At 38.0% G+C, this 12096-nt stretch overlaps 2 protein-coding genes across 2 annotated transcripts in view; one reads left to right on the top strand and one right to left on the bottom strand.

The window, feature by feature from the left end:
* LOC306849454 (SLA class II histocompatibility antigen, DQ haplotype D alpha chain-like) overlaps positions 1 to 12096 on the bottom strand; it is a 90444-nt gene that overhangs the window by 40437 nt on the left and 37911 nt on the right. The window lies entirely within an intron of this gene.
* On the top strand, positions 9205 to 10905 carry LOC306848927 (zinc finger BED domain-containing protein 5-like; the record flags this gene model as incomplete). The annotated part of the gene is made up of 1 exon (XM_079383717.1): positions 9205 to 10905. One exon carries the CDS (start codon positions 9205 to 9207, stop codon positions 10903 to 10905), a length of 1701 nt encoding a protein of 566 aa, XP_079239843.1.

Genomic DNA, 12096 nt, shown 5'->3' with positions numbered 1-12096 from the left:
GTTATCACTCTATTGAATAGGTGTTATCAGTAGTTATTAGGTCATAGATATGGATCAGAAGGGATCTGCTGAGCCTGCTGGTAGCTGAGAAGGCTGTTATCATCTATCCACAAGGTTAATCACCGCACACATGTATGAAGGTGAAGTTAGCACTGGAGTACCAGCAGAGGCGATCATTTCCCCAACAACTGCACACGGACCAAAGACCAGCGAAATAGCGCATTAAACATGGATTTAGATGACTTCAGGACACATATACAGGTACTGTCTCGTAAAATACTCCATTGTTCCGTGTTTATGAATGAAGTTATTAATTTAAAATTTGCCTATGGTGGGAAAGGGATCGTCCACACATTTACCATATTTTTACCGATCCCTCTGCCAGATCCCGTTGCGAACCCCACGAACGCCGTCTCCGCTCCGCCTCTGCGGAAGCGGGTCCAGCGCCGCGGGGGACGCTAATGAAAGAGCCCTCTCCATAGAAGAGAGCTTTTCGGGAGCGAAGCACACGCAGAAGAAAACCCTCGCAGTGCGGACAGTCAGCCCCCTCGAGGGCTGCCTCCGCATGCCTCGCTCCCAGGCAAAGCACACACAGACTGTGTGTATCCTCCGCACACAAATAGCGTTTGCACGAAGGAACACCCAGCCTGTATTGCGCCTCACTCCTTTTCCCACTTCGTTTTGACATGGTACAAAACAGACAGACAACGGTAAATAAGACTCACAAGACACAGAGCTATTAGCTGAATGACAGAAAGCTGATGCCGGTTTCAGCGCACGTGCTTTTATACCAGCTGGTCATTACGTCACCTCGCCCGTGACGTCCCTCCCATTTTCTGGACAGATTGGGGAGGTGGCCAAGATGGCGCTCTGACTGTACGTGCTTTGAAGAGCTCCGCAAATTCAAACTATTAATTTGATTTGTAGTGCGGTAAGAAAAACTGCTTATTTTTCTTTTGGTGCATACGAGACTTTTACTACGATTATATAGTGACTCAAAATGGGAAAATCTGAAAAAAGAAAGAACAAGAATGTAGGTCAAGCCAAAGCTAATCCTGCTAAAGCTACATCGACAGAACAGCAAGTTTCAAACAAACTTTTGAGTGACAATTTACATGATTACCTCGAGTCAGAAATGGATTGTGCAGATATTATGCCTGCTGAAGTAGTTCTCCCTCCTCTGCCTGAAACACCTTGCAAGTCTCCTGTCATAAAACAGCGGAAAATAGAAAGCACTGATACCGCTAGTGTCCTCTCACAACTCAAAGAACTCTCGATTCTAATTAACAATCGTTCTGATGCCCTGGAACGAATGGTGGCGGAGAATGCACGAGCGATCGCGAGCAACCGTTAACGAAAACACCAAACAGATAGCCGATGTGAAGACCGCTGTTGAGTTTGTGTGTGCCGAAGTTAATGACGTTAAAGGTAAGCTCGGTGTAACGGAGACACAAGTGAAGAAGATTGAGGCGATATCATCTGAGCATGAACAGCGTTTATCTCATCTCGAAGGATATACACGTCGTTGGAATCTGAGAATCTACGGGATCCCTGAAAAGGAGAGGGAGGATGTTCGGGAGAGGGTTATCCAGGTCTGTCAGCAGCTTTTACCTGAAGCAAAGGACAAACTTCCATACACTGTCGATACCGTACATCGACTTGGGCGTAAACAAGCGAGCAACGACAAGCCTAGAGGAATCATCTTTCAGTTTACCTCGCGCTTCTACCGTGATGCCATTTGGCGGGCAGCGAAGGACTCTCCTTTTCTCAGGAATAACAACTTAAAATTGTCTGAGGATCTGTCCCCGACAGATAGAGAAAAGAGGAACAAACTATGGCCTCTTGTGGACAAAGCGCGGCGGGACAACAAGCGGGCATACTTTGTAGGAGGAAGAGCTTTTGTGGATGGCACCGAAATTTTTCCACCAACCTGAGTTTCCTTCTACGATTGTTTATTTATCTGCTTCACTATGCAGTAAAACTGCACTTTTGCCGATTCAGGATTTTTATAACGAACTAGAGTTCATATCCACGCGAAGCAACTACGTCCTCAAGTCAGGCATTTTATTATTTTGGGGTTTAACCCTGTTTTTGACATTTAACGTTGCACTGTATTGAAATGTCACTGGGTTTAACTTAATAACCCACATAACTTGCCGAACAAAACGAGGTGTTCTAGGGATTTTTGTTTGTTTGCCTCATGCTACGGGTTCTTCTGTTTTGAAGTTAATATTTTGTGGTTACGTCTACTTTTTGTACTGCACTACATCAATATACTGTTTTTTTATTGTAGTTTGCTGTGCTCATATTTAGGCACATATTTCTTTAGTCCGATCTCAACGCGTTATTTATATTAGCTTAAATTTAAAATTTTCTTTTTCTTTTCCTTTTTTCCTTGATGGTTCTTTCTATTCATTCACTTAATGTCAGAGGGCTAAGAAACCTTACTAAACGAAAAGCTATATTTTTGTACCTTAAACAGTTTAACTCGGATTTTTATTTTTTACAAGAATGTCATTCAATCAAAGAAGACTTTCGTTTTTGGAGATCACAATGGGGCTTGGACATGTGGATGTCACATGGAACGTCAAGTTCAGCTGGAGTTTGCATTTTACTTCATCGCTTTAAGGGGAAAATTCTGTTTTCTGAATGTGATCCGAGTGGTCGGTATATTTGCCTGCTACTTGAAATCTCAGATATGATGTTTATTGTCACAAATCTTTATGGTCCTAATCAACAAAAAGAAAATGAAGATTTCCTTCATCGAATGGAAGAACGTATACTTTTATTGTTAAATAACAACCCCAACTCTTATCTGGTTTTCGGAGGAGATTTCAATGTGGTTATGGACAATAATTTTGATAGATGGCCCCCAAAATCTAATAATTCTAATTCCTACTTAAAGATGTTCATGCAAAGATTTTCTTTGGTTGATAACTGGAGAGAATCTCATCCATCTTTAAAGGTATTTACATGGAATAACAAATCTTTTTCCTACCAATCTCGCATTGACCTATTTCTTGCCTCTAAAGAGCTGCATAATATCTCAACTGATATTATACCTTCACCTTTGTCTGATCATAAATGTATTTCTATTTGCATCCCTCTTTCAACTACTGTTAACTCATCTAGTACTCCCTCCTATTGGAAACTTAATAACTCAATTCTTGTCTATGATGAAGTTAAAAACAAAATTGATGAAATTATAACAAATTATTGGAACAAGGCTAAGGAAGATGATAACTACTGCAGCAATTGGGAGTTAGCTAAATATGAAGTCTGTAAATATTTTCGAAAATTCAGTAGTGAATTAGCTAAAAAGAGGAAGTCTTATGAAAGTAATGTTATTTGTAAAATTGCTAGTCTTCTAGGTAAAAATATGGAAAATATTACTGATCTTGAAAAAGCTGAACTTGCTGAACAGCAAAACCAATTAGATAAAATATATAAATATAAAGCCGAAGGAGCTTACGTCCGATCACGCAGAAAGTGGCTTGAGGAAGGTGAACAAAGCTCTGCTTATTTTTTTCGTTTATAAAGACAACAAGCTAAAACTAGTAATATAAATAAACTCATGATTGATGGAGTATTAAATGAAGATCAAAAAGTAATTGGAAAATTCTGCTCTAAATTTTACACAGATTTATATACATCTAAATTTTGCCAACAAGATGCGACTAATCTCTTCGAGTCTCTTCAGAATGTACAGCAATTGAATATGGCAGATAAAGAATTATGTGATGCTCCTATTACCATGAATGAGATTGTAGATGCAATTAATTCATTAAAAAATGGAAAATCTCCTGGCACTGATGGGCTCACCTCAGAGTTTTATAAATTATTTAGCAAAAAAAAGCACCATTTCTATTAGAGGTTTTTAGACAAAGTGTAGAGAGAACATTTCTTCCTCCAACCCTATGTCAAGGAATAATAACCCTAATTCCAAAGCCAAATAAAGATCCCCTTTTCATTGATAATTGGCGCCCAATCACTCTACTAAATAATGACTACAAAATAATTGCTTTAGCTTTGGCCAAGAGATTAAAATGTGTCCTAAATTCCATTATTGATGAAACACAGTCAGGATTTCTTCCAAACAGACATATATCAAACAACATACGCTTAATTTTAGATCTATTGGACTACTCATATTTACTCTCAAAAGAAAGTTTTATTTTATTTTTAGACTACTATAAAGCATTTGACACATTAGAACATGAGTTTTTATTTCAAGCACTAAATAGAATTGGTTTTGGTGACTCCTTCTGTAATATGGTCAAAATGCTGTATATGAACAGTAGTAGCTCCATTAAATTGAGTAACGGTACCTCTCCCAGATTCTTCTTAAACCGTGGTGTTAGACAGGGATGTCCAGTATCTCCCTATCTTTTCTTAATTGCGACACAATTTCTTAGTTTACACATCAAAGCAAGCCATCTAAAAGGCATCAATATTGGCAATAGAGAGATAATTATTAATCAGTTAGCGGATGATACTGCTCTGTTCTTAGAAGACTCTCTGCAAATACCAGCAGCCTTACGTACTCTTCATCTCTTTTCTAAAGCCTCTGGCCTTCATCTAAATCTTAATAAATGTGAACTACTTCCGATAAAAAACAGTATGTTCTCTTCAATTTGTGGCATTGCTGTTAAAAACTGTGTTACATATTTGGGTATACAAATAACAAAAGATAACTCTAGATGCTCTGCTAATCTGGACCCAATTATTATAAAAACAATGAAACGCCTGAACTGCTGGCTGCAGAGAGACCTTTCTTTGAAAGGCAGAGGTTTGCTTGTTAAAGCAGAAGGTTTGTCTCGCCTTACTTATGCTGCTCAGTCACTGTACATTGATAAGCACACGTGTAAAATTATTGATGGAATCTTAGTTAAATTTTTATGGAAAAACAAACCCCATTTTTTGAAAAAGTCAGTGTTACTGAATTCTCAAAAAAACGGTGGCTTAAACTTCATTGATTTTAGTTTACTAAATAACACAATTAAAATAAATTGGCTTAATCGATTCCTTAAAAATCCCTCTTCTATTTGGAATATTTTCCCACAGCTTGTCTTCTCGAAAATTGGTGGTGCAGAGTTTGCTATAATGTGTAATTATGATATTTATAAACTCCCTGTCAAGCTATCTAACTTTCATCAACAAGTTCTTTTGGCATGGACTCTCATATACAAACACAATTTTTCTCCTCATCGGTGTTACATATGGAACAATAGGAGTATTTTATTTAAAAATAAATCTTTGTTTTATAATCATTGGTTTAGTAATGGCATATTTCATGTTAGACAGCTTTTTAATAACGAAGGTCTACTTTTTAGGTATGCAGAATTTCTTTCAGAATATAATATACCTGTAACTCCCAAAGAGTTTGCCACAGTTATGGATGCTATTCCATCTGGCATACTCATGCTTTTCAAAAATAACACCCTTTCGTTGGGTTCATTATCTTTCCTTGAACCTGTCAACACTCCTATTGGTGAGACATGTTTCACTGAAAAAAAAGGAAGAAATTATAAAGTGAGAGTTCTATTCCTTGAGAACATTATTCATATCATATTGGAATGGTATTTTTGATAATTTAGATTGGAAAAATATAATGTCCGTGCAACAAAGATTTCTCCTCACAAACAAAGTAAAAGAAATATCCTTTAAATTAATTCATAATATTTACCCAGTCAAAAATTTCTTAAAAAAAAAATAAAATTTTGATTTTGACACTAATTGCTCTTTCTGTCAGAATGACACTGAAACTATTCTTCATTTGTTTTGGTCGTGCAGTTACACTTTGCAACTTTGGAGAGATATTAGTTGGTTTATCTCAAGCAATATTTTGCAAAATTTCTCTATGAATCCCAAAACTGTTATTTTTGGCTTTTTTGAAGCGGATTCAAATGCCTGCTTTATAATAAATTTAATTATTTTCCTATGTAGATTTTATATTCACAAATGTAAGTTTTCAAAGTGTAAACCAATTTTTTTGGTATTCTTACCAGAGATAAAACATTATTTGATTACAATTTCTTCCTCTCTTAACCCAAAAGCACTCAGAACATGTATGATTTGCAAGACATACAAACTTTTTTCCTTACTAAATGTTTAGATATCTTTTCTTTTAAGTAATGCCCTCTGTCTTTCTCTTTTGTCTTATTTTTGTTTCTTTTTTTATTTACATCACTATCTAACTGATTTTTGTTTTGTGCGTTGATATTGTTGAAGTGTGTTCTTTCATTATTGTAATATTTTTATTTGTAATAATTATTGTTGTGTTCTTAGTTTATTATTTTACATTGTAAACTGAATGTTCAAATAAAGCATTTAAAAAAAAAAAAAAAAAAAAAAAACATTTCTGGACAGATTTGATTGGTATTCAGAGCTGGCTGTAGGCGTTCCCCAAAGCGTCGTCGACGCAGCTCGAGTTCCTGAAGAGGAACGTTTGTTTGTTTATTCAATACAAACAGGTGTTTACTATTCTACATCTTAAAATTCCAAGCGTCATTATTGAAACCCCCCATTTTAGCGTTTACCACGTTACTGCAGACTAGTGGGGAAAGTGATTGTGCCTAAGCAACCATCAGCTGCGCTCTCCGTTACAACAAGGACATTTCAGCAATGGATTTCCAATTCAACACCGAAAAACACTTGCTGTAACTCTGTTACAAGATTTATTTACTAAGAAAAGTAAAAAACGCCGCAGTGTTTGGGTGCACCCCATACTTCAAAAACGCTGCTGAGGTTTCAAAGTAACGGAAAAGGTGAGGAAGCTGATTGGTTGGTTCTTGTCACATGACCTGCTGTGCGCTTGCGGAATTCTGAAAAGTTGAGATGTTTTTATCTCGATGCGTCTCCATCTGAAATAACGAACTTGAGCGCGCAAAAGACGCGATATGTGAGCGGCCCCTTAATCGACATTAATAGCCTACATTAATTTGGATTTTCAATGCACCCAGATTGCTCCCGCACCGCAGATGTTATACTATGATCAGTCTGCGCTGTTGGGGGGGCACAAGGGGGGCCAATAATTTTTTTGAGGGGGGCCGGTGCCACTCCCCCCACCCGCCTCTAGGTGACAGTATTATATCAACAATAAACACAGTAATGTTCTGAAATATTAATAACCACAGGATGGCAGTCTAAACCCTCTGATGGCCATCCATCTGGGGGATGTTCCTGTCTTCTGCCTGAAAGGTTGGAATAGGCTCCTCTGTGACCTCTTATAGGACAAGTGGTTAGGAAAATTAATCAATAGAATATGGCATAGATGGTATTTGATTTAAAGGTTTTCTATGTGAAGTATCTGCATTACAACATTGTAGAATCTCATAATAAACCATTCTGTTCTATGGTGCAACTTTTCATCAAAACACCAAAAAGAGTGCATTAATCATGCGAAAGTTAGTAATTTTTATCAAAGTACATCTCATTTTGCTATTCATAATTGTTAAAGCCAAGTATTTTATAATTTAACAGTCAGAAATTGCACTGAAAACATTCCAATGTTTGATGGTCTTAATGCAAACAAGCAAATATATCAGTTTTAATTCCATTTTATCTTATATATATATATATATATATATATATATATATATATATATATATATATATATATACACTGTATATCCATCTTGGGTCATGTGTTTCAGGTTTGGCTCACTCATCCGAAAGTAAACACACTGACATTTCCAACAGAAAGCTGAAAGTAAACTCACTCTATGGTTCCGTATCAGTGGCTTGGCATTTCACAAACAAAACCACAACCATTGATTAGTTATGTTTTTCCTGAACCAACTTCCACAACCATCCAATTGCAAGAGAGACATTTTGAAAGTTTAAATAGTAAGGAAAATATTTTATGTTTAAAATAAAGTAAGGAGGGAAAGATTTACATGTCACCTTTTGGTACCATTAGTCACATGAAAAGTACTAAGGTTCTGTAAAATAACTAACAAAATTAATATGACTCTTTCAGTTTCATTGGTAGCATTAGTCACATGAAACTTCAGCCACAAATAATTTTTATAATAAATTGCCACTGATCTACCAATGAGAGGAGGACAGATTTACATGTCACCAGTTTCTAGGTTGACTGAAGTTGGTAAAGACTGGAAGCCCCTTATAAAGACTTTCTTTATAAGGGGTGGCTGTTTAGGGGAATGAGTCAAGAAAGTATATTAATATAATTGATATTATTGTAAACAGACCTCAAAATCAAAAATGCATTCAATGCTTCAAGAAAATTCCTCAGTTCATTAAACCATCAGCAGCAGCTACACATATTACAAAAACACAAACTGGTTTGGAGAACTACATCAAGTAACCAATGAGTAAGACATTTTGGCATGTCTAAAATGAAGTTGGTCCTTCAGAACAACTGAACTAAAAAAAAAAAAATATTGAATAAGTATTTTATTTAATATGTATAAGTATTTTTTCAAGCAAACTACAAATGGTTTAAGTTAAAGCTTTAACAACATTAAAAGAACAGGCATGGAGTGCTACATTTGAACTGAACACATGTTATGGGCTGTGGTTGTAGAGGAGGGGGGGTGGGCGCCCTGGAGGCTGGAGCAGGGCCAGGACAGGGAGGAGACAAGGGAAGCCTCCAGGGCGGATCAGGAGGCTCGGGAGGCCATGGCGGATCAGGGAACTCTGTGGCCTTGGCCCTAGGCCTGGCCACACAGGCCGTGGCTATATGGCCCCCCCAAAAAAAAAAATTCTTGGGGAAGTTCCCCTCTGGGAGCCATTGATGAGGAGCTCTGTGGGGCGTTCTGGAGGAGCGGGTTTACTACAAAACCCCAACAGTCTTTTTAAAGACTAAACCCACAAACATTCTTGTTAAAGTTTAGATCAAATCTCAGCCCTAGCCAGTAATTTTTTTTAACTGCTAGGCAGTAGCTACACTTCGCTAAAACTACCCACGCGACTAAGACACACACACACACACACACTACAATCGTTAAGTATTAAAATAAAATCTGAATTGTCTGCAAAATAATTATTTTGTTGGTTTAATTAAAGATCATGCCTAAGTCCCTACTGATTAGCCCCCTATGTCTCTCAACATAGCCACACACACGGTTACATATTGCCTAAACTTTATTGAAAACACATAACAAAAAATGGAGAAATTTCTTGTGAGGACCAACAAGCCAACCGACGCACCACCAGCTGCAAAAATGCTTCGAAGGTACGATGAAGCATACCTGCAGTTTGGGTTTACAGTCACAGCTGCTGGCAAACGACAGTATGAAGCCCTGCAAATTAAAAAGGCACCTCGAAACAAAGCATGCTGGCATTAAAAATAAACCGGCTGAATATTTTAAAAGAAAGCTTGATGGCCTCCATCAGCAACAGGCAACCATTTCAGTGCACAGCACTGTGTCTAAACAGTGTTTGGAGGCATCGTATGTAGTGGCCAAAAGAATCGGTAAACTGGGTAAACCGCATACAATCGCAGAGACTCTCATTTTGCCGGCAGCGCAAGACATGTGCAGAATAATGATAGGCGATAGTGCAGCAGCCAAACTTGGTGCAGTACCGCTGTCCAATGACACAGTCGCTAGGAGAATTATAGACATGTCCAATGATATCAGAGAGCAACTGATAGAGTTCGTAAAAAAGAGTCCTTACTATGCGCTGCAGCTGGACGAATCCACTGATATTGCTGGGCAGGCACAGCTCCTCACCTATGTCAGGTATCTGCGTGACAAGGCGATTGAGGAGGATGTCCTGTTTTGCCGGCCTCTTCAGTCGCACACTACAGGAGAAGCCATTTTCAATGTCCTTGATATTTTTATCTGTGAAAATGGTTTGGCTTGGGACCGATGCGTTGGCCTATGCACGGATGGTGCGCAGGCAATGACGGGGCGTGAGCGTGGCCTAGCTGCTGGCGTTCAGCAAGTAGCTCCACTTGTGAAATGGACACATTGCATGGTTCATCGTGAAGCACTAGCTGGTAAAAAAATGCCGGTTCTTTTTGACTCCGTGCTGAACCAATCCGTGAAAATGATAAATCTCATCAAATCACGGCCGCTAAACACTTGCTTGTTTGGGGTCCTCTGCCAGGAGATGGGGTCAGGGCATGAACAGCTGCTTCTGCACACTGAAGTTCGCTGGCTCTCCAGGGGGCGGGTGTTACAGCGGTTGTATGAGCTGCGAGAGGAGGTGAAGTGGTTTTTGACAGAAATCAAATCAGATCTGGCGAAGCATCTGGATGACACTATGTGGCTTGCGTCTCTGTCCTATTTGGTCGATATATTTGACCGCTTGAATGGCCTCAACCTGTCTTTGCAAGGCCGCGAAACTCATATTTTGCTCCTTGCAGACAAAGGGCACGCCTTCACACAAAAACTAGACCTCTGGCATGGCCGCATCAGTCGAGGGAACTGCGACATGTTCCCCAGCCTTGCAGACTTTATCACTGATGCAGGCACGTCACACGATTTCTCCTCCCTATTTCAATCAGCGTCTGAGCACCTGTCAGCAATGAGAAAACAATTTGCGACATACTTTAAAGAGGATTATCGCTCTTTTGCATGGGTTCGAGATCCGTTTGTGTGCACAGCAAACGAGCTATCAATTGATATGCAGGAACAGCTTATTGAGCTGAAGAGGGACAGTAGACTGAAGGAACTCTTTAGCTCCTGCCCTCTTTCGTCATTCTGGGCAGCATTGATGCAGGAATATCCTGAACTCTGTGACGTCGCCTTTAAGATTCTCCTTCCTTTCGCGTCGACATATTTGTGTGAGGCAGGATTCTCAAAAATGACTGCACTCAAACCGAAATACCGCAATCGTGCACAAATCGAGGATGATTTGAGGCTATGTTTATCAAACATTGAGCCAAGAATTGAGGATCTTTGCAAGGCAAAGCAGGCTCAGGTCTCACATTAACATCACCTACCTGCAAGCTTCTGTAAATGCCTAGTAATAATAACAATAATAAAGCATAAATTAATATCAGAGGTCTGGTGCCAATTCCCAATTATAGCAATAGCCTAGTAATGATAATAGGCCTATACTGATGATAATAATAATAATAACAACAACAACAACAATAAAGCATGTAACCTCATATAATTATATAGCAATAGCCTAGTAATGATGATAGGCCTGCTACTACTCATAATAATAATAATAATGTCTGCAAGCTCACATTAGAAGTCTGGTGCTACTGCCAATTATAACAATAGCCTAGTAATGATAATAGGCCTACCTACCGCTACTGATGATGATAATAATAATAATGTGGGCCTAAAAATAGCCTAGGGCTGGCTATCTATCTATCTATCTATCTATCTATCTATCTATCTATCTATCTATCTATCTATCTATCTATCTATCTATCTATCTATCTATCTATCTATCTATCTATCTATCTATCTATCTATCTATCTATCTATCTATCTATCTATCTATCTATCTATCTATCTATCTATCTATCTATCTATCTATCTATCTATCTATCTATCTATCTATCTATCTATCAAGTGGGGGGGGGGCACTGGGGCCCCAACTGCAATGAACCAGCTTTGGGGGGGCCCAGCTTGCAAAAGGTTGACAACCCCTGTTGTAGGAGATGAAGATGTATGTGATCTGAAGAACCTGCAAGACAAAAAAAATATTGAATTACAATTACATTACAAAAAAGTATTAAAGGCATGGCAAGTGATGTGGTTAACTACAAATATATGGGGCCTGCTCAAATCACAATCAAACTGTCACTATTGCAGCTTGACCAAGTATGGAAAATGAGCTAAAGGCAACTTTATCTTCAAATTAAAAATAATAAAAAAAAATTATGAATTATAAAATTATAATAGCCTATTTGAAAAAAAAAAACATTGTTAGCTGATGCTAACTGGCTAGCTAAGTAGCTAACTGATGCTAACTTGAGGTAATTTTTTAATTAAAAATGTTTGAAAAAAAATTGTTATTCTGAAAATATAATTATAATTATATTTTTATTTAAATAACACATACTCCCTATCTACAGACCTTATTGTTCTCATATCATATATAACTGTGATGTTCTACAAAACAACAGGCTTTCAAACACTTTTTTTCTTACTGATGAATATTAGA

Source organism: Barbus barbus, assembly GCF_936440315.1.
Source record: "Barbus barbus genome assembly, chromosome: 29".
Classification (NCBI taxonomy): domain Eukaryota; kingdom Metazoa; phylum Chordata; class Actinopteri; order Cypriniformes; family Cyprinidae; genus Barbus; species Barbus barbus.
This window is presented reverse-complemented; position numbering and strand designations above follow the sequence as displayed.